At 45.5% G+C, this 25,305-nt stretch overlaps 1 protein-coding gene across 9 annotated transcripts in view; it reads left to right on the top strand.

The window, feature by feature from the left end:
- The window catches only part of SLC7A7 (solute carrier family 7 member 7), a 43,897-nt gene that overhangs the window by 6,678 nt on the left and 11,914 nt on the right, over positions 1–25,305 (top strand). For all 9 annotated transcript variants that reach the window (XM_032265535.1, XM_032265533.1, XM_032265539.1 and 6 more), the window contains one exon: positions 174–714. In XM_032265535.1, coding sequence (XP_032121426.1) covers positions 216–714 — 499 coding nt within the window. In that variant the 5' untranslated portion in view covers positions 174–215. The remainder of the gene's footprint in view (positions 1–173; positions 715–25,305) is intronic.

Below are 25,305 nucleotides of genomic sequence, written 5' to 3'. Positions count from 1 at the left end.
TAAAAAAAAAAAAAAAAAAAAAAATTCAAGTTGATGAGTGCCCTGGAGAAAAGATTATTTGGAGAGCTCGGCAGTGGTGGGTGGGCTGCCCATAGTAGCCTGTGCTGGAGGCGGGTAGAGGTTCTATGTAATTGCCAACCACCTAATATATAGCATCATCTTTTTCCTTAAAGGGCAATGCAAGGAAGCTGGTGAAGGCTTTCCTGTCCTCCACCATGGTTGACAGCACTGCGTATGAAGTGGGCTCCCAGCATGAGGTGGAAACCTCCCCTTTGGGTGATGGGGCCAGCCCAGGGCCCGAGCAGGTAAAGCTGAAGAAGGAGATCTCACTGCTTAACGGCGTGTGCCTGATTGTGGGGAACATGATCGGCTCGGGCATCTTTGTTTCCCCCAAGGGTGTCCTCCTGTACAGTGCCTCCTTTGGTCTCTCTCTGGTCATCTGGGCTGTTGGGGGCCTCTTCTCCGTCTTTGGGGCCCTTTGTTATGCAGAACTGGGCACCACCATTAAGAAATCTGGGGCCAGCTATGCCTACATCCTGGAGGCCTTTGGAGGATTCCTTGCCTTCATCAGACTCTGGACCTCCCTGCTCATCATTGAGCCCACCAGCCAGGCCGTCATTGCCATCACCTTTGCCAACTACATGATACAGCCTTTCTTCCCAAGCTGCTTCGCCCCCTATGCTGCCAGCCGCCTGCTGGCTGCTGCCTGCATCTGTAAGTGGGGCTGGGGCAGGAGGTGGTGGGTGGAGGGCTGGGCAGAGGCTGGGATGTGGGTGTAGTCTGGGAGTAAGAAGTAGATGGAAGGGAATGCCTCTGACAACACACATATATATATATATATGTATATATATATATATATAGTTAAAATTAATGTATGCTTTGTGTGAAAATTCAAACAGTAACACTCACCATTCCCCCAACTTCTCATGGTAAGCACTATTAGTAGTTTGCATTTTTTTCTGATTTTTTTTTTTTTTTTTTTTTGAGACGGAGTTTCACTCTTGTTACCGAGGCTAGAGTGCAATGGCGTGATCTCGGCTCACTGGAACCTCCGCCTCCTGGGTTCAGGCAATTCTCCTGCCTCAGCCTCCTGAGTAGCTGGGATTACAGGCACGTGCCACCATGCCCAGCTAATTTTTTGTATTTTTAGTAGAGACGGGGTTTCACCACGTTGACTAGGATGGTCTCGATCTCTTGACCTCATGATCCACCTGCCTCGGCCTCCCAAAGTGCTGGGATTACAGGCTTGAGCCACCACGCCCGGCTGATTTTTTTTTTTTTTTAAGAGACAGGTGTTTTGTTCTGTCACCCAGACGGGAGTGCAGTGGTGTGATCATACCTCACTTCAGCCTCGAACTTCTAGGCTTAAGTTATCCTCCTGCCTCAGCCTCTGGAATAGCAGACTACAGTCACACTGATTTTTTTTCTCTTGTTCTTTCAAGAGATGTAGTTTTGTCAGGGCACGGTGGCTCATGCCTGTAATCCCAGCACTTAGGCAGGTTGAGGCGAGTGGATCACCTGAGGTCAGGAGCTTGAGACCAACCTGGCCAACATGGTGAAACCTCGTCTCTACAAAAAAAAAAAAATAGCTGGGCATGGTGGTGCATGCCTGTAATTCCAGCTCCTTGGGTGGTTGAGGCAAGAGAATCGCTTGAACCCAGGAGGTGGAGGTTACAAAGAACCAAGACCAAGCCATTGTACTCCAGCCTGGGTAACAAGAGCAAGATTCCGTCTCAAAAAAAAAAAAAAAAAAAAAGGAGGTATAGTTTGGTTCTTTTAGAAAAATGAGATCATATTAGTCTACATATAATTCTACAGTGTGCTTTTCCTCCTAGCATTATCAGTGACTTTCTATTTACAGATCTACTTTTTAAAAATGCTTCATGTTATTCCATGTTAATTTTAAGGATGTAAAGTAGTTTATTGACCTAGCTAGTCCTCTGTTAATGGCCATGTATGTTGGTTCCAGTTTCTCAGTCTTACAGATAATGCTCCAGTGAATATCCTTTTGCACTTGCATGAGTATTTGTGTAGGTTAGATTTTTCTTCTGTTTTTTTTTTTTTTTTTTTTTTTTGAGATGGAGTCACTCTGTCGCCCAGGCTGGATTAGCATGATCTCGGCTCACTGCAACCTCCATCTTCTAGGTTCAAGTGATTCTCCTGCCTCAGCTGCTCAAGTAGCTGGAATTACAGGCATATGCCACCATGCCCAGCTAATTTTTTTGTATTTTTAGTGGAGACAGTGTTTAACTGTGTTGGCCAGGCTGGTCTCGAACACCTCACCTCAAGTGATCTGCCTGCCTCAGCTTCCCAAAGTGTTGGGGTTACAAGCATGTACCACTGCACCTGCTTCTGTGGGCTAGATTCTTAATACTGTCATTTCAATCCACCTTGGCTTTTTCTCCATCTCATAAATAAAATATTATTTAAATCTGTACATCAGTAAAGCCATTGGAGGTGCTGAGATGATGATTCTTCACAGCCCCATCCCTCGGATGCCTCTATTCTTGAAAAATGCCCTTCCAACCTGGGAGATCCTAGGGCGTTAGAGATGCCTTCCACCACACAGCTGTGAAGAAGCTCAGACATTCTGTCAGTTTGAGGGGCAGCTGCCCTAGCAGTTGGGACACAGAAATTTTGCACCAGGTATAATTGCTCATTGGCTCACCCCTCTCCAATCAGCTCATGTCCTTTTCTCTTTCAGTTTCTCTATTGCCCCATTTACTTCTCAATTTCTTCTACAGCTTCCCTTATTCTGCGGTTGTGTAGAGAACTGGCTGTCTTCTCTGGGGTCCTCCTGGTGTTTTGTGTGTCCATATGTCTGGCTTGGACTCATCTCTGTGTATGGGATGTTTGTCATTCACGGCCACAGTCAGGGAGGGGTGGAAGGCACTGCCTTGTGTTGCAAGAAGAGAGTTTTCCACTGAGGTCCGAAATGTGATCTGTGATTTCTCTTGCATCACTTGCAGATGATCTGGTAGGTTGCTAACTAGCAAAACTAATTTTAGGATCTATTGGTCTTGGAGCACCCTCAAATGTGGGTATATATTTATATATCATGTGCAGAGAAGGATCATTCCATCTAAGTAATATTTATTATTTATTTATTTATTTGAGATGGTATCTTGCTCTGTTGCCCAGGCTGAAGTGTAATGGTGCAATCCTGGCTCACTGCAGCCTCTGCCTCCCAGGTTCAAGTGATTCTTCTGCCTCAGCCTCCCAAGTAGCTGGGATTACAGGCATCCACCACGGCATCCAACTAATTTTTGTATTTTTAGTAGAGACGAGGGTTTCACTGTGTTAGCCAAGCTGGTCTCAAACTCCTGACCTCAGGTGATCCACCCGCCTCTGCATCGCAAAGTGTTGGGATTACAGGCGTGAGCTGCTGCACCCGGCTAATTTTCTGCTTCTAATTTGGGTATAGAGACGTACACACTGAAACCCTCATTCACCCATGTACACATTCATGTGCCTGTACATCCTTTTAAGAATACATTCAAAGTAGCCACAGTTATGGGTTAGTATGCAGAGCTCTTCAGTGAGTAAAAGGCATGGAGTTTTGTGCACAAGTGTGAGAGAACTCTGATAGAGTGAAAGGTGCATACCACTTGTGCACACACTTGTGTTGGAGGTTGGGCTCAGTAGCTGTGTGACCTGGAGTTAGGTGCAGTGACTGTTTAATTCCGGGCTATTGTGAGAATGGAATGAGATTCAGTGAAAACATAAATTATGACTCAAGTATAAGGTATTGATTATGTTTAGAATTAATATCTTCTTGGCCACTTATAGTCCTGTTTCTCTTCCTGCTTCTTGGCTTCATCTGAAGTAGTTACATTTAGATAAATGAGATATTACTACATAGGTAATACCTGGACTTTGTTCTATCTTTAATAACTTCAGAGGTACATAGAGATCTAAAGAAGGTTCAGAAGGGCAACCAAGACTAAGAATTAAGTGACATACGATCCATGGGTTTATTCCTTCAGCGACTGTTTTGTTTTTTTTTTTTTTTTTTGAGACGGAGTTTCGCTCTTGTTACCCAGGCTGGAGTGCAATGGCGCGATCTCGGCTCACTGCAACCTCCGCCTCCTGGGTTCAGGCAATTCTCCTGCCTCAGCCTCCTGAGTAGCTGGGATTACAGGCACGTGCCACCATGCCCAGCTAATTTTTTGTATTTTTTTAGTAGAGACGGGGTTTCACCATGTTGACCAGGATGGTCTCGATCTCTTGACCTCGTGATCCACCCGCCTCGGCCTCCCACAGTGCTGGGATTACAGGCTTGAGCCACCGCGCCCGGCCTTTGTTTTTGTTTTTAAATTTTTTTTTTTTTTTTTTATAGAGATAAGGTCTCGCTATGTTGCCCAGGCTGGTCCCAAACTCCTGAGCTCTAGCAATCTGCCTGCCTTGGCCTCCCAACGTGCTAGGATTATAGGCATGAACCACTGTGCATAGCCTTCAGGCACTGTTTAATAAGCACCTAACACAAGTCAGATGCTGGGACCTACGAGAACATTCCGGTTAGCCTAAGTGAGAACTTAGGCAGAATCTTTAGATTTATCAACAGAAGGGCTTTAATTCAGAGCTTTCATACATTCCCTCCCTTGGAAAACCTTTAATTAGGGCATGTTATGTGCTAGATATTTTACTTAGCGCTGGGAAACAAGAATGATGTCTGGCCCTTGCCATTTAATAATTCATAGTCCAGGAAGGAGACAGACATGTTAACAAATAATTGTCATGCAATATAATTAGTGCAGTGATAGAGGCAAATGGGGCACCTTTTTTTTTTTTTGAGACAAAGATTCACTCTTGTCACCCAGGCTGGAGTGCAGTGATACGATCTTGCCTCACTACAACCTTTGTGTCCCTGGTTCAAGCAATTCTCCTGCCTCAGCCTCCTGAGTAGCTGGGATTGCAGGCATATGCCACCATGCCTGGCTAATTTTTGTGTTTTTAGTAGCGACAGTGTTTCACTGTGTTGGCCAGGCTGGTCTTGAACCCCTGACCTCAGTGAACCACCCACCTCAGCCTCTCAAAGTGCTGGGAGAACAGATATGAGCTACCATGCCTGACCTAAATGGGGTCACTTTATTTTTATAGGGAGGAGAGCTTAGGAAAGTACCACAGAGAACATGGTGTCTGAGTTGAATTTTGAAAATATATATAGCTGTCTTCTGTGACCTTTCTCACAGGAGACTGCACGTGCAAAGGTATGGAGGTGCAAAAAGGCACAGAATGATCAGAGAATTCCAGATCATTGGTATAGTTGGAATGTGGGGTGGGAGAAGGGTGAGGAGACAGACCTAGGTGAGGTGGGTTTTATAATCAGGCTGGACTTTATCTCAAAGATAGGGGGAAGCTATTGTTTATTTTTATATTTTTAGAGATGGGTTCTTGCTCTGTCGTCCAGGCAGGAGCGCAGTGGTGCAGTTATAGCTCACTGCAGCCTCCAACTCCTCACCTCAAGTGATTCTCCTACCTCCTGAGTAGCTAGAATTACAGGTGGGAGCTACAAAGCTACTGATTTTAAACAGGGGAGTCGGGACTAGTGAAATGATCAGACTTAGTTAAAAGGAGAACTCTTAGTGGCCACATGCAGAATATTTTTGGAAACAGCAAGAGAGAGACAGATAGTAGGGAGGCTGGTTTAGAGAGGTGAAACCTGAGTCCATGTGAAGGGTGATGAAGATCTGTACTGTGGAGTGGCCTTGGGAATAGAGATGAGGGTATGGATAAAGAAATTGTTAACCGAGGACTTTCAAGGACTTTTTGCTGGGGATGTGGGCGCTCTCAGAGGTGAAGCTCTGCCTCCAGCCTTGCCCACAGGTTTTCACCCCAGTATGTTGCTCCCCTGTTTAAAATCCTCCAGTGGCTCCTCATATGCTTTAGGATAAAATCTAAACTCCTAGGAAGGTATGCCTTGTGCTTTCGCCACTTTGGCCTCCTCATATCACATAATCCTTCATGCATACCCCATTCCCCATATACTCTGGGTGTGGGGGGTGTGGAAGCTCTCAGAGGTGAAGCTAGGAGTTTGAGCTTGAACAGGGTGGGTGACAGGGCTGCCATCTGAAATAGGGAAGGTGCGCTGAGTGTGAGGCAGAGGGAGCATCCGAGTCTTCTGCTGGACTACTCATGTGGCCCTTCCATGAGCAGTGCTTTCCTTGGGTGTCATGACACAGAGTTGGATCATTTTCCCAGCAGAGTCACACTTATCTAAAAAAGAGGTTGATGTGGCCAGGTGCGATGGCTCATGCCTGTAATCCCGGCACTTTGGGGGGCTTAGGAGGGTGGGTCAACAGAGGTCAGGAGTTTGGGACCAGCCTGGTCAACATGGTAAAACCCTGTCTCTACTAAAAATACAAAAATTAGCCAGGTGTGGTGGTGCGCCCGTAATCCTAGCTACTCGGGATGCTGAGATGGGAGAATTGCTTGAACCTGGGAGGTGGAGGCTGCAGTGAGTCGAGATTGCACCATTGCACTCCAGCCTAGGCAACAGAACAAGACCTCATTTCAAAAAAAAAAAAAAAGTTGATGTGTGAATGATAATGCCAGTTTATTGATGTATGTACAGTTTATTGATTAGCATACATGGGTAATTTATTTTTATTTTTTTTTTTAGACGGAGTCTTACTCTGTTACCCAGGCTGGAGTGCAATGGCTCAATTTTGGCTCACTGCAACTTCTGCTTCCCGAGTTCAAGCAATTCTCCTCCCTCAGTCTCCTGAGTAGCTGGGATTATAGGCAGGTGCCACCAAGCCTAGCTACTTTGTGTATTTTTAGTAGAGACGGGGTTTCACTATGTTGTCCAGGCTGGTCTCAAACTCCTGACCTTGTGATCTGCCCACCTTGGTCTCCCAAAAAGCTGAGATTACAGGTGTGAGCCACTGTGCCCGGCCAGGTAATTTCTTTTTTTAAAATTTTTATTTATTTAACTTTTCTTCTACTTTTAAGTTCTAGGGTACATGTGCAGGATGTGCAGGTTTGTTACATAGGTAAACATGTGCCATGATAGTTTGCTTCACAGATAAACCCATTACATATGTATTAAGCCTATCATCCATTAGCTATAATTCCTGATGCTCTCCCCCCTGCAACCTCCACCGACAGGCCCCAGTGTGTGCTGTTCTCCTGCCTGTATCTGTGTGTTCGCATCGATCAGCTCCCACTTATAAGTGAGAACATTTGGTGTTTGGTTTTCTGTTCCTACATTAGTGTGCTGAGGATAATGGCTTCCAACTTCATCCACATCCCTACAAAGGACTTGATCTTGTTCCTTTTTATGGCTGCATAGTATTACATGCTATATATGTACCACATTTTCTTACTTGCTGCACCTTTTTTTTTTTTTTTTTTGAGATAGTCTTGCTCTGTCACCCAGGCTGGAGTGCAGTGGTACCATCTCGGCTCACTGCAACCTCTGCCACCTAGGTTCAAGTGATTCTCCTGCCTCAGCCTCCTGAGTAGCTGGGATTACAGCTGGGATTACTGTGCTTGCCACCACACCTGGCTATTTTTTTTTTATTTTTAGTACAGACAGAGTTTCACCATATTGGCCAGGCTGGTCTTGAACTCCTGAACTTGTGATCCACCTGCCTCAGCCTCCCAAAGTGCTGGGATTATAGGTATGAGCCACTGTGCCCAGCCTGTACCACATTTTCTTAATCTCACTGATGGGCATTTGGGTTGATTCCCTGTCTTTGCTATTGTGAATAGTGCTGCAGTGAACATGTGTGTGCATGTATCTTTGTAATAAAATGATTTATAATCCCTTGGGTATAATATACTCAGTAATGGGATTGCTGGGTCAAGTGGTATTTCTGTTTCTAGATCTCTGAGGGATGCCACACTGTCTTCCACAATGGTTGAACTAATTTACACTCTCACCAACAGAGTAAAAGCGTTACTTTTTCTGTGCAACCTTGGCAGCATTTGTTGTTTATTGACTTTTTAATAATTGCCTTTCTGACTGATGTGAGATGGTTTTTCACTGTGGTTTTGATTTGCATTTCTCTAATGATCAGTGATGTTGGGCTTTTCTTTTCATATGTTTGTTGGCTGCATGAATGTCCTCTTTTGAGAAGTGTCTGTTCATATCCTTTGCTCACTTTTTAATGGGGTTGTTTTTTTTTCTTGTAAATTTGTTTAAATTCCTTGTAGACTCTGGTTATTAGACCTTTGTCAGATGAATAGATTGCAAAAATTTTCTCCCATTCTGTAGAGGTTGTCTCTTCCCTCTGATGGTAGTTTCTTTTGCTGTGCAGAAACTCTTTGGTTTAATAAGATTCCATTTGTCAATTTTTGCTTTTGTTGCAACTGCTTTTGGCATTTTCATCATGAAATCTTTGCCCGTGCCTATGTCCTGAATGATATTGTTATAAAGCCCTAGATTTTTTTCTAGGGTTTTTATAGTTTTGGATTTTATATTTAAGTCATTAATCCATCTCGAATTAATTTTTGTATAAGGTGTAAGGAAGGGGTCCAGTTTCAATTTTCTGCATATGGCTAGCCAGTTCTCCCAGCACCATTTATTAAATAGGGAATCCTTTCCCACATGAGTAATTTCTAATGACCAGAAGATGTGTGTTCAATATCAAGGCATCCCCTCCTTGGTACCCTACTAACTGGGAAACCAATCTAGTAATCAGGAAGTTACTTACAGGGTATGGAATTGGAACAAAAGAAGACAGTTTGAATAATTTGAGAAAAAATTTCTGAATGTATTGGACTCTATAAAGCATGGAGCTGAAAGGTGGAGCCCCTGCCCGCAGGGAATGCACAGTATGGTGGGGAAGCTGGGCAAACATAGTCACTCAAACACATATATGTGTCAAGTGCTTGCAGGGGTGGAGAGTGGCTTGTTTGGGGATGATATCTGCATCAATACTGAAGGATGAAAGGAGTCAGGCTGAGCTGAAGCACCCATGTTTCTACCATGGCCTATGTGGCTGTACTCCACCTGATTTCTCTGTCGCCAGGCTGGAGTGCAGTGGCACTATCTCAGCTCACTGCAACCTCCACTTCCCCGGTTCAAGTGATTCTCCTGCCTCATCCTCTCAAGTAGCTGGGACTACAGGTGCATGCCACCATGCCCAGCTAATTTTTGTATTTTTAGTAGAGATGAGGTTTCACCATGTTGACCAGAATGGTCTTAATCTCTCTCTCTCTTTTTTGTTTTTTTTTTTTAAGAGATCGGGTTTCACCATCTTGGCTAGACTGGTCTTGAACTCCTGATCTCCTGATCCACCCATCTCGGCCTCCCAAAGTGCTGGCATTACAGGCATGAGCCACTGCGCCTGGCTAGTCTTGATCTCTTGATCTCATGACCCGCCTGCCTCTGCCAACACATTAATTATTTACTTGTCTCTCTTTCCCTCTAGAATATAAACATCATGAGAATAAGGACTTTGTTTTACTCACTGCTGAATCACCAGCATGTAGAAAAGTGCTTGGTATCTGCTGGGTGCTCAATAATTACCTGTTGAATGAAGAAGGGGGCAGGACATTCTAGGCACAGGGAAAACCAATGTAAAGGCACAAGGTGAAGAAAATGTATGGGATGTGGGGGTGGATGGGGTCTTGTGGGATATGAGGGGGCCAAGATGGGCAAGGGGCTAGAACACAAAGTTTACCTTTATAGGGATTTAGAATTTACCCAAAGCATATGCGGAGCCATTGAAGGATTTTAAACAGGGAGTGATATAGCTGGGGTGGAACTTAGGGGATAAGGCTGGAGGCAGAGTCACTATTAAGAAGCTCTTGTAGCAATCCAGGCAGGAAATGACAAAAACCTGCACTAGGGTGGTGGCAATTGCGGTGAACAGGAAAGTATAGATCTGAGAGCAATTTAGAAGGTATAATCAAAACAACCAATGAGACCTATTAAGGTGTCAGGTATAAGGGAGAGGGGGAGAAGGAAGTGTCAAGGAAAACCTCCACCATGTTGTAAGTTTTTTTTTTTTTTGAGACGGAGTTTCACTCTTGTTACCCAGGCTGGAGTGCAATGGCGTGATCTCAGCTCACCACAACCTCCTCCTCCTGGGTTCAGGCAATTCTCCTGCCTCAGCCTCCTGAGTAGCTGGGATTACAGGCACGCGCCACCATGCCCAGCTAATGTTTTGTATTTTTAGTAGAGACGGGGTTTCACCATGTTGACCAGGATGGTCTTGATCTCTTGACCTCGTGATCTACCCGCCTCGGCCTCCCAAAGTGCTGGGATTACAGGCTTGAGCCACCGTGCCCGGCCATGTTGTAAGTTTTGTGCCAGAAGAGCTGTGCCTGTCTATGATCCACTGTATCTGTAGCAAGAAAACACAGAAGCTTGGTAAATATTCTTTGTTGTTTTTGTTGTTGTTGTTTTAAGAGTCTTGCTCTGTCGCCCAGGCTGGAATACAGTGGTTCAATCTTGGCTCACTGCAACCTCTGCCTCCCAGGTTCAAGGGATTCTCCTGCTTCAACCTTCTGAGTAGCTGGGACTACAGGTACATGCCACCATGCCCGGCTAATTTTTGTATTTTTAGTAGAGACAGGGTTTCACCATGTTGGCCAGGCTGGTCTCCAATTTCTGAGCTCAAGCGATCCACCTGCCTCAGCCTCCCGAAGTGCTGTGATTACAGGCGTGAGCCACCTACCATGCCTGGCCCTCGATAAATATTCTTTGAATGATGAGATGAGGTTTCTGGTTTAGGCAACTTGTAGGCAGTGGTATCATTTACTGGGAGGAGGAGGATGGGGGCATGTTGAATTTGGAATTTATTTGTAGCATAGTAGGTGGATATGCCCATTGGAATTTAGGAAAGAGTTAGGGTTGGAGATTGAGCATTCAACAAGTGTTTGCGAAGAGCTTGCCACATTCCCTGCACTTGTCACTGTCTTTTTGGAGCACTTTGTGTGCATGTGTGTGTGCACGCGTGTGCGTGTGTGCATGCATAGGTGGATGCAGGGGTCATGATGGGCAACCCAATACAGGGTTTTAATGGATTGTGATGGTGTTGTGATTTGCAAGGTAGAATAAGGCACAGGAGGAGATCAGTTTTAACCTAGGCATTTAGAAACCATTCCTATAGAAGTTTTAGCTGATACCTGAATGGTGAAGAAGTAGAAGAGGAGTGTTCAAGGGTAGACGAGTGTTCGAAGCAGCAAGAACAGAATGTATGAAAACCTAATTGCAAGAAAGAAGGGCACCTTTCAGGCACTGAAAAGAGTTCAGGGTGGGCAGCACTGTTGAATTTCAGGTAGTAAAGTTTGAGTTGTCTTACAGAGGTAAATAGAGGTCAAGGCATAGGTTGTTCAAAGCTTTATAAGCTGTGCTAGTTACTATTATGCTATAACAAATCATCTAAAACTTATTGTCTTAAAACAATCGTCATTTTATTTTTAAAAATTATTATTTTTTATTTCTAGACAGTCTTGCTTGGTCACCCAGGCTGGAGTGCAGTGGCACGATCTCAGCTCACTTCAACCTTCGCCTCCTGGGTTCAAGCAATTCTCCTGCCTCAGCCTCCTGAGTAGCTGAGATTACAGGCGCCCACCACACCCGGCTAAATTTTTTTTTTTTTTTTTTTGAGACAGAGTCTCACTCTGTCACCCAGGCTGGAGTGCCATGGTGCAATCTCGGGTCACTGCAACCTCGACTTCTCTGATTCTCCTGCTCAGTCTCCCGAGTAGCTGGGATTACAGGCACTTGCTGCCATGCCCAGCTAATTTTTGTATTTTTAGTAGAGATGGGGTTTCACCATGTTGGCCAGGATGGTCTTGATTTCTTGACCTCATGATCTGCCTGCCTTGGCCTCCCAAAGTCCTGAGATTATAGGTGAGGGCCACTGTGCCTGGCTACACCTGGCCATTTTTGTATTTTTAGTAGAGACAGGGTTTCACCATGTTGGCCGGGCTGGTCTTGAGCTCCTGACCTCATGATTTGCTCTCTTTGGCCTCCCAAAGTGCTGGGATTACAGGCATGAGCCACTGCGCCCAGCCTCATTTTATTTTTTATGATTTCTGTGGCTTAGGAATTTGGGAAGGGCTTAGTGGGACAGTTCTAGGTCAGAGTCCCTCATGTGGTTGAAGTCAGATAATGACAGGAGCCGGAAAAGGGGTTGCTGAGAAAGATGCAGAGTATCTGGCCTTCTTTTTCTTATCAAATTGTGTCAGAGCTTTCCCATGTGGTCTTTTCACACGGACTGCGTTGAGCTTTCTCACAGCATGGTCACTTCAGCTCAGTCAGACTGCTTATGCAGGCAGCTGAAGGCTTCCAGAATGAGTGTTCTAGCAGCCAAAATGGAAGTTGCATTGCCTTTTATGACCTTGTCTCCGAAGTTACATGGTGTAAATTCTGTCATGCTCTACAGGTAGAGGCATTCACAGATCATTCAGTTTCGAGAAGAGGGGCACAGACCTTGCCTCCTGATGGTTAGAGTGTCAAAGTCACATTGTAAGAAAGGAATATGGGATGGGAGATGTTAAGACATCTTTGAAAACTGCAATCTGTTACACCAACCATATTAAGGAGTTTGGTGGGCTTTCTTCTGAGGCAATGAAAAAACTCTTAAGGCTTTTAAAGCAAAAGAGTGGCATTTGTGACTTAGATTTTAGAATTTGTGATTTTAAGAAAGATTATTCTAGTTTTTTTTTTTTTTTTTTGGAGACAGAGTCTTGTTCTGTCACCCAGGCTGGAGTGCAGTGGGGTGATCTTGGCTCACTGCAACCTCTGCCTCCTGGGTTCAAGTGATTCTCCTGCCTCAGCCTCCCGAGTAGCTGGAACTACAGGTGCCAGCCACCACACCTACCTAATTTTGGTATTTTTAGTAGAGATGGGGTTTCACCATGTTGGTTAGGCTGATCTCTAACTCCTGACCTTGTGATCTGCCTGCCTTGGCCTCCCGAAGTGCTGGGATTATAGGCGTGAGCCACTATGCCCTGCCGATTACTCTAGTTTTTCTATGCAGGATTGAAAGCCGGGAGACAGGTGGGAAGCTGTTGCTATGATCCTAGTGAGAAGAAATGATGCTGGCTTGGAGTAGAGTCATGTTTTGGGGATGGGGAGACTGGTTAAGACTTGGATGTTGAGTAGATATGGGTGGAAGTTGTTGATGATAATAACATGCTCAGGTCTTTGGCTTGCATAAATGAGTGGATGGTGATGCCAGTTACTTGTATGGGGAACACTGAAGGAGAGTAGGTTTGGGAGAAATTGATGGAATCAGTTTTGGACATGTTGAGTTTGATGTGCCTGGTGATGTCCAGTAGGTAGTTGAATATTCATATGTATCTGGAACCATGACAGTGGGCTGGTAATATACTTTTGGGAGTCATGATTGTATACAAGGTAATTGAAACCAAAGAGTAGGCCGGGATGGTGGCTCATGCCTGTAATCCCAGCACTTTGGGAGGCCGAGGTGGGCAGATCATTTGAGGCCAGGAGTTCAAGATCAGACTGGAGAATCACTTGAACCCAGGAGGCAGAGGTTGCAGTGAGCTGAAATAGCACCACTGCATTCCATCCTGGGTGACAGAGCAAGACTCTGTCTCAAAAAAAAAAAGAAACCATAGGAACAGTTGAGATGACCATGGGACAAGATGTAGAAAGGGAGGACAAAAGGGTTCAGAACAGCAATCTGAGAAATACCTACATTTCAGGGATAGGTATTCTGTAAAAAGGTGGAGAAGGAGGATCTAGAGAGAGATGAGGAAAACTGGGAGATGGTGAGTAAAGGGAGTGAATTAAGAAGGAATGAATGAGTGTGTCCAATCTGCTAACAGGTCAAACTAGGTAAAGACTGAGTATAGGTGACTGGATTTATTGATATGAAGGTCATTAGTGGCTTTCCATGTGGGATTTCTCCTAAGACAATTAAATTTCAGGGCAGTGAGGGTGAAATCAGGCTTCAGAAATATCATTTATTCACCCAGCAAAATATATTGTTACTATATGCCTAGTTCAGGACTCTGCCCATGGGTACAAGGATAACTGTTATCCGGTCTTTCCCCTCACACAGCTCTCGTGGGTGGGAGAGACATATGTACACTGTTCTAATGCAGTGTAGTTAATTTGGAAGGTGGGAGCACACAGCAAGGACAGCATGCCACAGGTGTTGGGTTTACACTCAAAAATAGCCTTTCTGGAGGAGCTGTTAAGTTGGAATTAGCAACTCAGGGTCAAAGGAAAACTTTTCCAGGGTAGAAGAGGAAGGAGTTGCAGCATCTCAGACTGCATTGTAGGGATGGGAAGAGGAAGGAATGTAGATTTGCTCTTTAGGTGATTGATTCTGAAAGCACAGAGGGTGGTTGTTGGAGGAAAGGAGCAAAGTTGAGGGATGGTGTTATGAAAAAGAGTTAAGCCTGCCGTAGGTTGGTTGAAGTATGTTTCTGGGAAAGTTGGATGAAATATCTTTACCCTACAATGAAGCCTTCTCTATGGCTGGATTGATTGGGTGCCCCGAGTCAGATTTCTTTTTCTTGAACATTGTAGGGGATAACCTCGTCCCTTTGAGAGGCACTGGTGCATGATGGTGAAGAGCATGGAATCAGGCAGGATTCATTCAATCCTAGGTCAAATTTATTAGCCTCAGTTTCCTCTTCTTTGCTTTTTCTTCTTTTTTTTTGAGACAGAGTTTCACTCTTGTTGCCCAGGCTGGAGTGCAATGGCATAATCTCAGTTTACTGCAACCTCCACTTCCTGGGTTCAAGTGATTCTCCTGCCTCAGCCTCCCGAGTAGCTGGGATTACAGGCACCAACCACCATGCCTAGCTAATTTTTTGTATTTTTAATAGAGACAGAATTTTACCATGTTGGCCAGGCTGGTCTCAAACTCCTGACCTCAGGTGATGTATCTGCCTCAGCCTCCCAAAGTGCTGGGATTACAGGTGTAAGCCACCACGCCCGGCCCTCAGTTTCCTCTTTTGCAGAATGGAGTCACTACCTCATAAAGATAGGATCTATATTTCTACCATATTTTCATCTTTTTCTATTCAAACCATGACAGTTTCCAAAGAGCAAACACAGAATCTCTGCTCCTGCCAGTGGTTTACGGTCCTTTGGCAGGCATAGTCTACCTTTAGACCTGTTGAACTGCAGCCCTAGATAGTCTGGTATTACTAACAGACCTTGAAATCATTTACTGGTTATTGCTTACATAGGTTTTTTTTGTATGTGTGGGTGACTTCATTCACTGCTGATTTCATTGTCAGGGTAATCACATGTTGCCCTCTCTGTCAGGAATATTGCTTCCCCTCCCTGACCCAGCATGAGCCTCCATGCACTCAGTCCACATAACAGTGATCCTGGTGCTTGCCTGCACCCCAGTCACTCCTCTAGTGACATGTGGCTGGATAGGCTGCCTCTCAGTGCCTTTTATAGCACCTGATTCTTGTAATTGCAATGTCCACTTTTCAGTGAAGGCTGGAGACCGGGTCTTAATCTCAGAGCCTGCACAGGGCGTGGAACACAGTGGGTATTCAATATATGCTTGTTGAATGAATGAATGAGTGAATGAATGAACTCTGAGTTCTGAAGGAGCCTCTCTGTCCTGTCTAGGATAGTACCAATGGTTGCTTTTCCGAAACAGAGAAGTACGCACATGGCACCTCATGAAGCTGCTTATTCTGACTTCTTGGAGCAATTTGTGGACTGCCCCAGTGCTCTGTAGTTCTTGGTCTCTCCATTACCACAGGGGAAGTAATCCCACTCCCACTCCCACTCCCACATTCTTGCATACAATTAGGGAGGTATGTGGTGTGGTGGAATGAGTATAGGCTTTGGAGCTAGTCACCTCAAAATAAAGAATATAAAACCCACTCTCTGTCAGATTAAATTAGAAGACAGGTATAAGTATCTAGTGACCTGGCACACAGTTGTCAATCAAAAATAGTATCTATTACTGCAATCTATATTCATATCATGTGCATCTTATTTATTTCTGAAAACTTTACCTTCCATTTGCTGCCTTTGGATGACTTAAAAACAGTTTAAATTACCCGGGCGCGGTGGCTCACGCCTGTAATCCCAGCACTTTGGGAGGCTGAGGCGGGTGGATCACAAGGTCAAGAGATCGAGACCATCCTGGTCAACATGGTGAAACCCCATCTCTACTAAAAATGCAAAAAAGTCAGCTGGGCATGGTGGCATGTGCCTGTAATCCCAGCTACTCAGGAGGCTGAGGCAGGAGAATTGCCTGAACCCAGGAGGCGGAGGCTGCGGTGAGCGGAGATCGCGCCGTTGCACTCCAGCCTGGGTAACAAGAGCAAAACTCCGTCTCAAAAAAAAAAAAAAAAAAAAAAAAACAGTTTAAATTTTACTTTACAATAGCTTAGTGATCAGAAAAGAGGGCTGAGACTTTTCTTCCTGTTTTACGAGAGAGGTGGAACTTTTCTCTTGGCACAGTCAGGGATAGGTGTCCAAAAGTCTAGCTCCACCCACCTGTCTTTTCCTCAGGGCCAAGGTGTTTGGCACACTGTGCACAGATGGATATTTCTGTTCTTGCCATACCTACACTTGCCCACACTGGGACCTAGTTGTTTTGCCATTCAGGTCACTACCAGGACTTTTTTTTAACAACCTATGTCTTCAGTCTGCCCCCTGTTCCAGTGAGTCAGCAGTACCTGGCAGTTCAGGGCTCTTCGTTTACAGAGTACTGTTTTTTTTTTTTTTTTTGAGACGGAGTTTCGCTCTTGTTACCCAGGCTGGAGTGCAATGCGCAATCTCGGCTCACTGGAACCTCCGCCTCCTGGGTTCAGGCAATTCTCCTGCCTCAGCCTCCTGAGTAGCTGGGACTACAGGCACGCGCCACCATGCCCAGCTAATTTTTTGTAGTTTTAGTAGAGACGGGGTTTCACCATGTTGACCAGGATGGTCTCGATCTCTTGACCTCGTGATCCACCCGCCTCAGCCTCCCAAAGTGCTGGGATTACAGGCTTGAGCCACCGCGCCCGGCCTCAGATTACTGTTCTTTAGGTATCAGGTAAAGATGCTTTGTTTCATGCACACGTGGCCATCGTGAATTGCATGTAATAGGTTCTTCAATAAATGTTGGCTGAATGAATGAACAGAAGATATGATTCCAGGTTCAACTTGGCTGAGAAGGGTACTTTATGCTTTTACCTTTCAGGGTGGTGGTGGGAGCTGAGGGCTGCTGTGGGAAGAGGGCAAACAGCTTACCCTGAGTCTGCCAGAGCTGCTTAGGCTGTGAAGGACTTCGGACGTCTGTGTGTCTGAGAGCTTTGGCCAGGTATCCTCGTGCAGCTCCTGGTACCAGAATGACTGATCTCATGTACTTGTGGCTAATGAGGTGGAACAGTCAGATGCTGGGCCCCCCAACTGACTTTTGCCCTTTGAATCTTCTACTTGGAAGCTAGTTACCTATCTCAGAGGGTTTTTCTCAGGAGCCATCTGAGGATGGAGGTGAAGAAGTTTACCTTTGCTGGCCAATATTCACCTCAACAGATAGGCTTTCATCAGAGCCTTGGGTTCTTTCTAGTGTGGGCTTTTTGCGAACTTTGGAACAAACCCTTCACCAGCATTGAAGGGGGTAGACCTTTATGCTGCTTTCATCATCAAGGCCCTTTGGGGGCTCACCCTTTGTCTCTTCCTTTCTTTGTTCTCTTTCTTTCTGCCTCAGAAGAAGCTAGGCAGGCAGCCTAGAGGAGGTTGCAGAAGGAGCTGGGCGGCAGTGGGTCCTAACCCTGGCTGTGCATTGGTATCATCTGGAGTGTTAAGAAAACAATATTCAGATTGGGCACGGTGGCTCACGCCTGTAATCCTAGCACTTTTGGGAGGCTGAGGTAGCAGGATGGCTACCTCAGTGAGCTCAGGAGTTTAGACCACTCTGGACAACTTTGTCTCTACAAAAAATAAAAAAATTAAAAAATTGGGAATGGTGGTGCACACCTATAGTCTCAGCTACTCAGGTGGCTGAGGTGGCAGGACTGCTTAAGCCCATTAGGTTCAGGCTGCAGTGAGCCAAGATCGTGCCACTGCATTCCAGCATGGGCAACAAAGTGAGACCCTGTCTCAAAAAAAGAAAAAAAAAAAAGAGAAAGAAAGAAAACAATATTCATCACTCCCATTTTCCCTGACTACATAAATCTGAACCACTGGGGAGAAGGAATGGGATGAGAATTGGCTTGGAGAACCAGAATTGAAGAAGCAGAAAAATTGCTTTTGAGGAGAATTAATGGGGGTCTTATGTCACTGGAGATGGGAAGAGCCGTTCTCAATTGTCACCGTGCTTCAGAAGTACCTGGGGAGTTTTAACCAATGCTGTCATGGCACCTCAGTTAGTTTAAAAGAAAAAGAAAGAGAAAAAGGAAAAAAGAAAAACATGCCGATGCCTGGGTTCCACCGCAGAATTTCTGACTTCATTGGTCTGGGTGGGGCCTGAGCACTGGACTTTGTTAAAGCTCGCCAAGTGATGCCAGTTTGCAGCCAGGATAGAGAGCCCTGAGTTAGCAAAGGGTTGTGGCTGTTCTGATACAGTTGCTGTGTGTGTGGTTATTTCCGTAGGTAATCACCTGCGGAAACACACTCAGAGAAGCAGGTCCTCAGACTCACCTGGGAAACTGTCTCAGGTCTTCTGCATCAGAACGTCTCGGGGCTGGGGCCCTGAAGCTGCAAGTTGACAAATTCCTCAGGTGATACTGATGCTTGCTCAGGCTTGAGATCTGGTTTCTAAGGACTTGAACTGAACTCTAGCTAGGCAAACCAATAAGGATTCGATTTACATGGCTTGGAGAAAGGACTCACGGGGTTGTTACTATGAGAGCCTCCTGGTACAAACTGCCTGCTTGCTCCCTCAGAGTAGTCAGAGCCACAGGAACCAAAGTGCTGACTGAGTTTCAGGAAGGAGAGCAGGAGGGCTCTGATCCAGTAACCCACAGGGTTCACCTTGCTCGATGCCTAGACCAAGCAGATTCTTCAAGACAGGGGAATTGCAATAAAGAGTAATTCATACAGAGCTGGCTGTGTGGGAGACCAGAGTTTTATTATTACTCAAATCAGTCTCCTTAAGCATTCTGGGAGCAGAGTTTTTAAGGATAACTTGGTGGGTCGGGGGAAGCCATTGAGCCAGGAGTGCTGATTGATTAGAGATGAAATCATAGGGAATCGGAGCAGTCTTCTTGCTCTTAGTCACTTGCCTTGGTCGTGGCCACACAATCAGATAAGCCAGTTTATTGTTTTGGGTGGGGCCAGCTGATCCATCAAGGTCAGGGTCTGCAAAATACCTCAACCACTGATCTTAGGAGCAGTTTAGGGAGAGTCAGAATCTTGTAGCCTCCAGCTGCTTGACTGCTGAACAATAATTTCCCTTTTTTTTTTTTTTTTTTTTTCTGAGACGGAGTCTTGCTCTGTCTTCCAAGCTGGAGTGCAGTGGCACAATCTTGACTCACTGCAACCTCCGCCTCCCAGGTTCATGCAATTCTCCTGCCTCAGCCTCCCAAGTAGCTGGGATTACAGGCATGGGCCACCACTCCCGGCTAATATTTTTTTAAAAATTTTTAGTAGTGACAGGTTTTCACCATGTTGGCCAGGCTGGTCTTGAACTCCTGACCTCAGGTGATCCGCCGGCCTCAGCCTCCCAAAGTGCTTCAATTACAGGCGTGAGCCACTACTCCTGGCCCTAAACCATAATTTCCAATCTTGTGGCTAATGTTAGTCCTATAAAGGCAATCTAGTCCCCAAGCAAGAAGGAGGTCTGCTTTGGAAAAGGGCTGTTACCGTCTTTGTTTGAACTATAAACTAATTTTCTCCCAAAATTAGTTCAGCCTATGCTCTGGAATGAATAAGGACAGCTTGGAGGTTAGAAGCAAGATGGAGTCAGCTAAGTTAGATCTCTTTCACTGTCTCAGTCATAATTTTGCAAAGGCAATTTCAGAGGCTCTCACCTATGATCCCTGAGTAAGCAAACTGATTTTTTCTTTAAAAATTTTATTTTCTGAGACAAAGTTTTGCTCTGTTGCTCATACTGGTGTACTGCAGCATGAGTATGGGCTCAATCCCGGGCTCAAGTGATGCGCTCACCTCAGCCTTCCAAGTAGCTAGGACCATTGGTGTGCACCACCACACCCAGCTAATTTTTGAATTTTTTGTAGTGAAAGGGCCTCGCTATGTTGCCCAGGCTGGTCTCCAACCCCTGGCCAACAAGTGATCCTTACGCCTTGGCCTTCCAAAGTGCTGGGATTATAGGCATGAGCCACCACACCTGTAGTGAAATATTTCTGTAGTCTGAAAGGTAAAAGAATTTGAAGGCCATCTGCAACCTGAGAGAAATAACAGCACCTAGGGAGGGTGGAAGAAATAATGTATCAAAGAAGCTGGGGTGAAAATGTGATTTTAAGGTGTAGAGAGTTTTCCAAACCAACATTAGACAAAACAAACGAGCATGCAGCAAAGAAAAGAAGAGACTTGAAATCTCCGGGTTTAGGCAACAGATAGGAGGCATTTCCAGAGAGCTTAAATCCTGACCTTCTGAGGAAAGAGCAGTGGTAGAGTGTTTTGGAGACATCAGAGCATTTGCAGGCCTGAGTATGCCAGTCGTGGGGTTTGGCTTCTCCCCATGAACAGTGTGCATCTGACTATACATAGACCCAGCCTAATGTAGAAATGTGCAGTTTTTCTGAGCAACATGTGACCAAGAGCTTGTTCACATCAATGAAGCCTAGGGACTGCTAACCTTCTGCTGATTGCTGCGGGATGAATGATGTCACCAGTCAGAAGATACCTGAGATGTCTCACTGGTGGCATGAAGTTTAAGGTAGCAAACTGAGTGGCAGGTGGAATTTTCATCTCTCTTGTCAGTGGAAGGCTGTGTATGTGAAAGAAAACAGAACACAGAAGAGTTCCTGGCCATACATTCTAAGATTCCAGAGAAATAGACTCCTGGTAAAGGATAGAGGAGGTTTACAGGGATTGGGAGAGACGTGTATAACAAGGCTTTAAAACTGGAATTTTAGAAAAAAGAGGGAAAATGCACAGATAAAACTATAAATCTGGGTATTTTGGAGACTATCAGGTACTACATAGCTAGAGAATAAAGGCGGAGGAGTTGCTCAGTAATGCATTTGTAGAAAACAGGATGGGAGATCAGAAATGATGCTTTTGAACTTGTATCTACAAACATTACAAATAAGGCTAATAAACATATTTGACCTGTTGCTGAAAGGAGGAAACAATTTCATAGTTATCAGTGGTATTTGATTAGAATATGATAATGAAAGAGTATACTTTGTTCCAAAGTGATAATTTGCTAGAAGAGCTGGGATTGATGTAGTACATCAGAGAGAGATGTACATACTTGTTTGAGGATCTGCTATAAAAGGGATGTCTGCCTCCTTCGGGTAAGGTCACATTTAGATTCTTTTGATTGCAGTAAGAGGGAAATTTCAGTACACCGAGATCCAGAGAGCTGTCAACGGTTTCACTTCCCCTTTCTGCATTTTTCAATAAGTGTAATGAAGAGTTCCACCCAGTGCTGCTTCCAGTTTTCTGCCTGCAATTAGCTTGCTTGCTCTCTCTCACTTTCTCTCTCTCTCCTCTTTCTTTTTTCTCTCTCTTTCTCTCTTTCTTTTTTTTTTTTTTTTGAGACGGAGTTTCGCTCTTGTTACCCAGGCTGGAGTGCAATGGCGCGATCTCGGCTCACCGCAACCTCCGCCTCCTGGGTTCAGGCAATTCTCCTGCCTCAGCCTCCTGAGTAGCTGGGACTACAAGCACGCGCCACCATGCCCAGCTAATTTTTTGTAGTTTTAGTAGAGACGGGGTTTCACCATGTTGACCAGGATGGTCTCGATCTCTTGACCTCGTGATCCACCCGCCTCGGCCTCCCAAAGTGCTGGGATTACAGGCTTGAGCCACTGCGCCCGGCCATCTCTCCTTCTTTCTTGGCAGTCTTGCTCTGTCACCCACGCTGGAATGCACGCAGTGGTGCAATCACTGATCACTGCAGCCTTGACATCCCCAGTCTCAAGCAATTCTCCTACCTCAGCCTCCTGAGTAGTTGACACTATAGGCACATGCCACCATGCCCAGCTAATTTTGTATTTTTTGTAGAGTCAGGGTTTCACTATGTGGCCCAGACTGGTTTCAAACTCCTGAGCTCAAGGGATCAGCCTTCCTTGGCCTCCCAAAGTGCTGGAATTACAGGCCTGAGCCACCACACCTAGCTGATATAATAGCTTTCTATTGCTTCTCTAACAAGTTACCACCAACTGAGTGTCTGAAAACAACACAAATTTATTACCTCGTATTTCTGGAGGTCAGAAGTCTGAAATGGGTCTCACTGGGCTAATATCAGGCAGTGCTGTGTTTCTTTCTAGAGGTTTAAGGAGAGAATACATCTTCTTGCCTTTCCCAGCTTCTAGGGGCTCACAGCCCCTTCCATCTTCGAAGTCAGCAGTAATTGGGAGAGTCTTTCTCATATTGTACCACTTTGACATTGACCCTTCTGCTTTCCTCTTTCATCTTTAAGAACTTTTGTGACTACATTGGGCTCACCCAGATTGTCCAGAATGATTTCCTTGTTTTGTTACTTGATTAGCAATCTTCATTCTGTCTGCAACTGTTTTTTTTGAGATGGAGTTTCGCCTTGTCACCCAGGCTGGAGTGCAGTGGCTCGATCTCGTCCCAGTGCAACTTCTACCTCCTGGGTTCAAGCAATTCTCCTGCCTCAGCCTCCTGAGTAGCTGGGATTACAGGCGAGCACCACCACACTCGACTGTTTTTTGTATTTTTAGTTAGAGATGGAGTTTCACTATGTTGGTCAGGCTGGTCCTGAACTCCTGACTTCGTGATCTGCCTGCCTCAGCCTCCCAAAGTGCTGGGATTACAGGTGTTAGCCACCACGCCCAGCCCTAGTCAACATTTTTAGGGTAACTTCAGTGAAGACTCAGGAGGTATGCTGATCAAATTTGCAGATTTCACAAAATCGAAGGGATTTGAACGAATAAAATCAAGAAAGAAAAATTCCATGTCTAATACATAAGAATAATGCAAAAAAACTCAGAGAAAATTTACTAAGACTGAATATAGAGTCCTATATCTTGGGGAAAAAAATCACTTTGTTTTGGAGAAAGGATCTTACTGTGTTGCCTAGGCTGCAGTGAAATGGTGTGATCACGGCTCCCTGCAGACTTGAGCTCTTGGGTTCAAGTGATCCCCCCCACCTCAGCCTCCCACGTAGCTGAGACCACAGGTGTGTGCCACCATGCCTGGCTAATTAAAACATTTTTTTGGTAATGATGGGTTCTCACAATGCTGCCCAGGCTGATCTTGAACTCCTGGACTCAAGCGATCCTTTCACCTCAGCCTCCCAATGTGCTGGGATTATAGGCACGAGCCATTGCGCCCAGCTGAAAAAATCATTTTTTTTTTTTTAAGAGACAGGGGTCTCACCGTGTAGGCCAGGCTGGTCATGAACTCCTGGTCTCAAGTGATCAGCCCGCCTTGGCCTCCCAAAGTGCTGGGATTACAGGTGTGAGCCACTGTGCCCAGCCAAAAAATCATTTTTATAGGTCCAGAAAGAGGAGAGGAAAGAGCTTTGAGGTGGGAAAGAAAGAAGTTGTAGTAAATAGTGATTTCATGTAGAGACTCCAGAGTCTGCAACAGTGTCTGGAGTTTTCTATGTGGGTCTCGCGTTTCTGGGGAAATGCTGACACAGTGAAGTAAATGCAGTAAATGACAAAATGAAGTAAATGACAGTCCTGGGATGGTGAGGGGTGTGGAAGCCATATTTACTCCACAAGGGGTTGTAAAATCTGGGGTTTAGCCTGAACGAGTAATGACTCAAGGGTACAGTATGTTCACACTTTTTTTTCTTTTTGAGACGGAGTCTCACTTTGTCACCAGGCTGGAGTGCAGTGGCGCAATCTCAGCTCACTGCAACCTCCACATCTTGGATTCAAGTGATTTACCTGCCTCAGTCTCCTGAGTAGCTGGGACACAGGAGTGTACCACCATGCCCGGTTAATTTCCTTCTTCTTTTTTTTCCTGTGCTTTTTTTTTTTTTTGTATTTTAGTAGAGACAGGGTTTCACCATGTTGCCCAGGATGGTCTCAATCTCCTGACCTCATGATCTCCCAAAGTGTTGGGATTACAGGCGTGAGCCACCGCGCCTGACCTCTCTCTCTCCCCTTCCCTTCCCCTCCTCGTCCCCCTTCCCCTCCTCCTACCCCTTCCCTTCCTCCTCCCCTTTCTCCTCCTCCTTCCCTTTCCCCTTCCCCTCCCCTTTCTTTTTGTGACGCTTTGTTGCCCAGGCTAGAGTGCAGTGGCACAACCTCAGCTCACTGCAACCTCCGCCTCCCAGGTTCAAGTGATTCTCCTGTCTTCGCCTCCAGAGTAGCTGGGACTACATGCGTGTGTCACCACACCCAGCTAATATTTTTTTTTGTTTGTATTTTTAGTAGAGATGGGGTTTCACCATGTTGGCCACGCTGGCCTTGATCTCCTGACCTTGTGATCCACCTGCCTTGGCCTCCCAAAGTGCTGAGATTACAGATGTGAGACACCGCACCCAGCCTTGGCTAATTTTTTTTTTTTTTTTTTTTTTTGAGGCAGAGTTTCGCTCTTGTTACCCAGGCTGGAGTGCAATGGCGCGATCTTGGCTCACCGCAACCTCCGCCTCCCGGGTTCAGGCAATTCTCCTGCCTCAGCCTCCTGAGTAGCTGGGATTACAGGCATGCGCCACCTTGCCCAGCTAATTTTTTGTAGTTTTTAGTAGAGACGGGGTTTCACCATGTTGACCAGGATGGTCTCGATCCCTTGACCTCGTGATCCACCCGCCTCGGCCTCCCAAAGTGTTGGGATTATAGGCGTGAGCCACCGCGCCCGGCCTAATTTTTTATATTTTAGTAGAGATGAGGTTTCACCAAGTTGGCTAGGATGGTCTCCATCTCCTAACCTTGTGATCTACGTGCCTTGGCCTCCCAAAGTGCTGGGATTACAAGCCTGAGCCACTGTGCACAGCCCCTTTTATTTTATTTTATTTTTTTAAACTGGCCTATCTGATAAAAGGGATATCCATTTTTTTTTTTTGAAACAGTTTCTCTCTTGTTGCCCAGGCTGGAGTGCAATGGCAGTATCTCGGCTCACCCCAACCTTCGCCTTCCAGGTTCAAATGATTCTCCCAACTCAGCCTCCTGAGAAGCTGGGACTACAGGTGCGTGTCACCATGCCCAGCTAATTTTTGTATTTTTAGTAGAGACAGGGTTTCACCATGTTGGCCAGGATGGTCTCGATCACCTGACCTTGTGATCTGCCCTCCTTGGCCTCCCAAAGTGCTGATATTACAAGCATAAGCCACCGCGCCCAGACTTTTTTTTTTT

This window comes from Sapajus apella, unplaced genomic scaffold, assembly GCF_009761245.1.
Source record: "Sapajus apella isolate SASKATOON/1434 unplaced genomic scaffold, GSC_monkey_1.0 scaffold151, whole genome shotgun sequence".
In the NCBI taxonomy this organism is placed as follows: Eukaryota; Metazoa; Chordata; class Mammalia; order Primates; family Cebidae; genus Sapajus; species Sapajus apella.
This window is presented reverse-complemented; position numbering and strand designations above follow the sequence as displayed.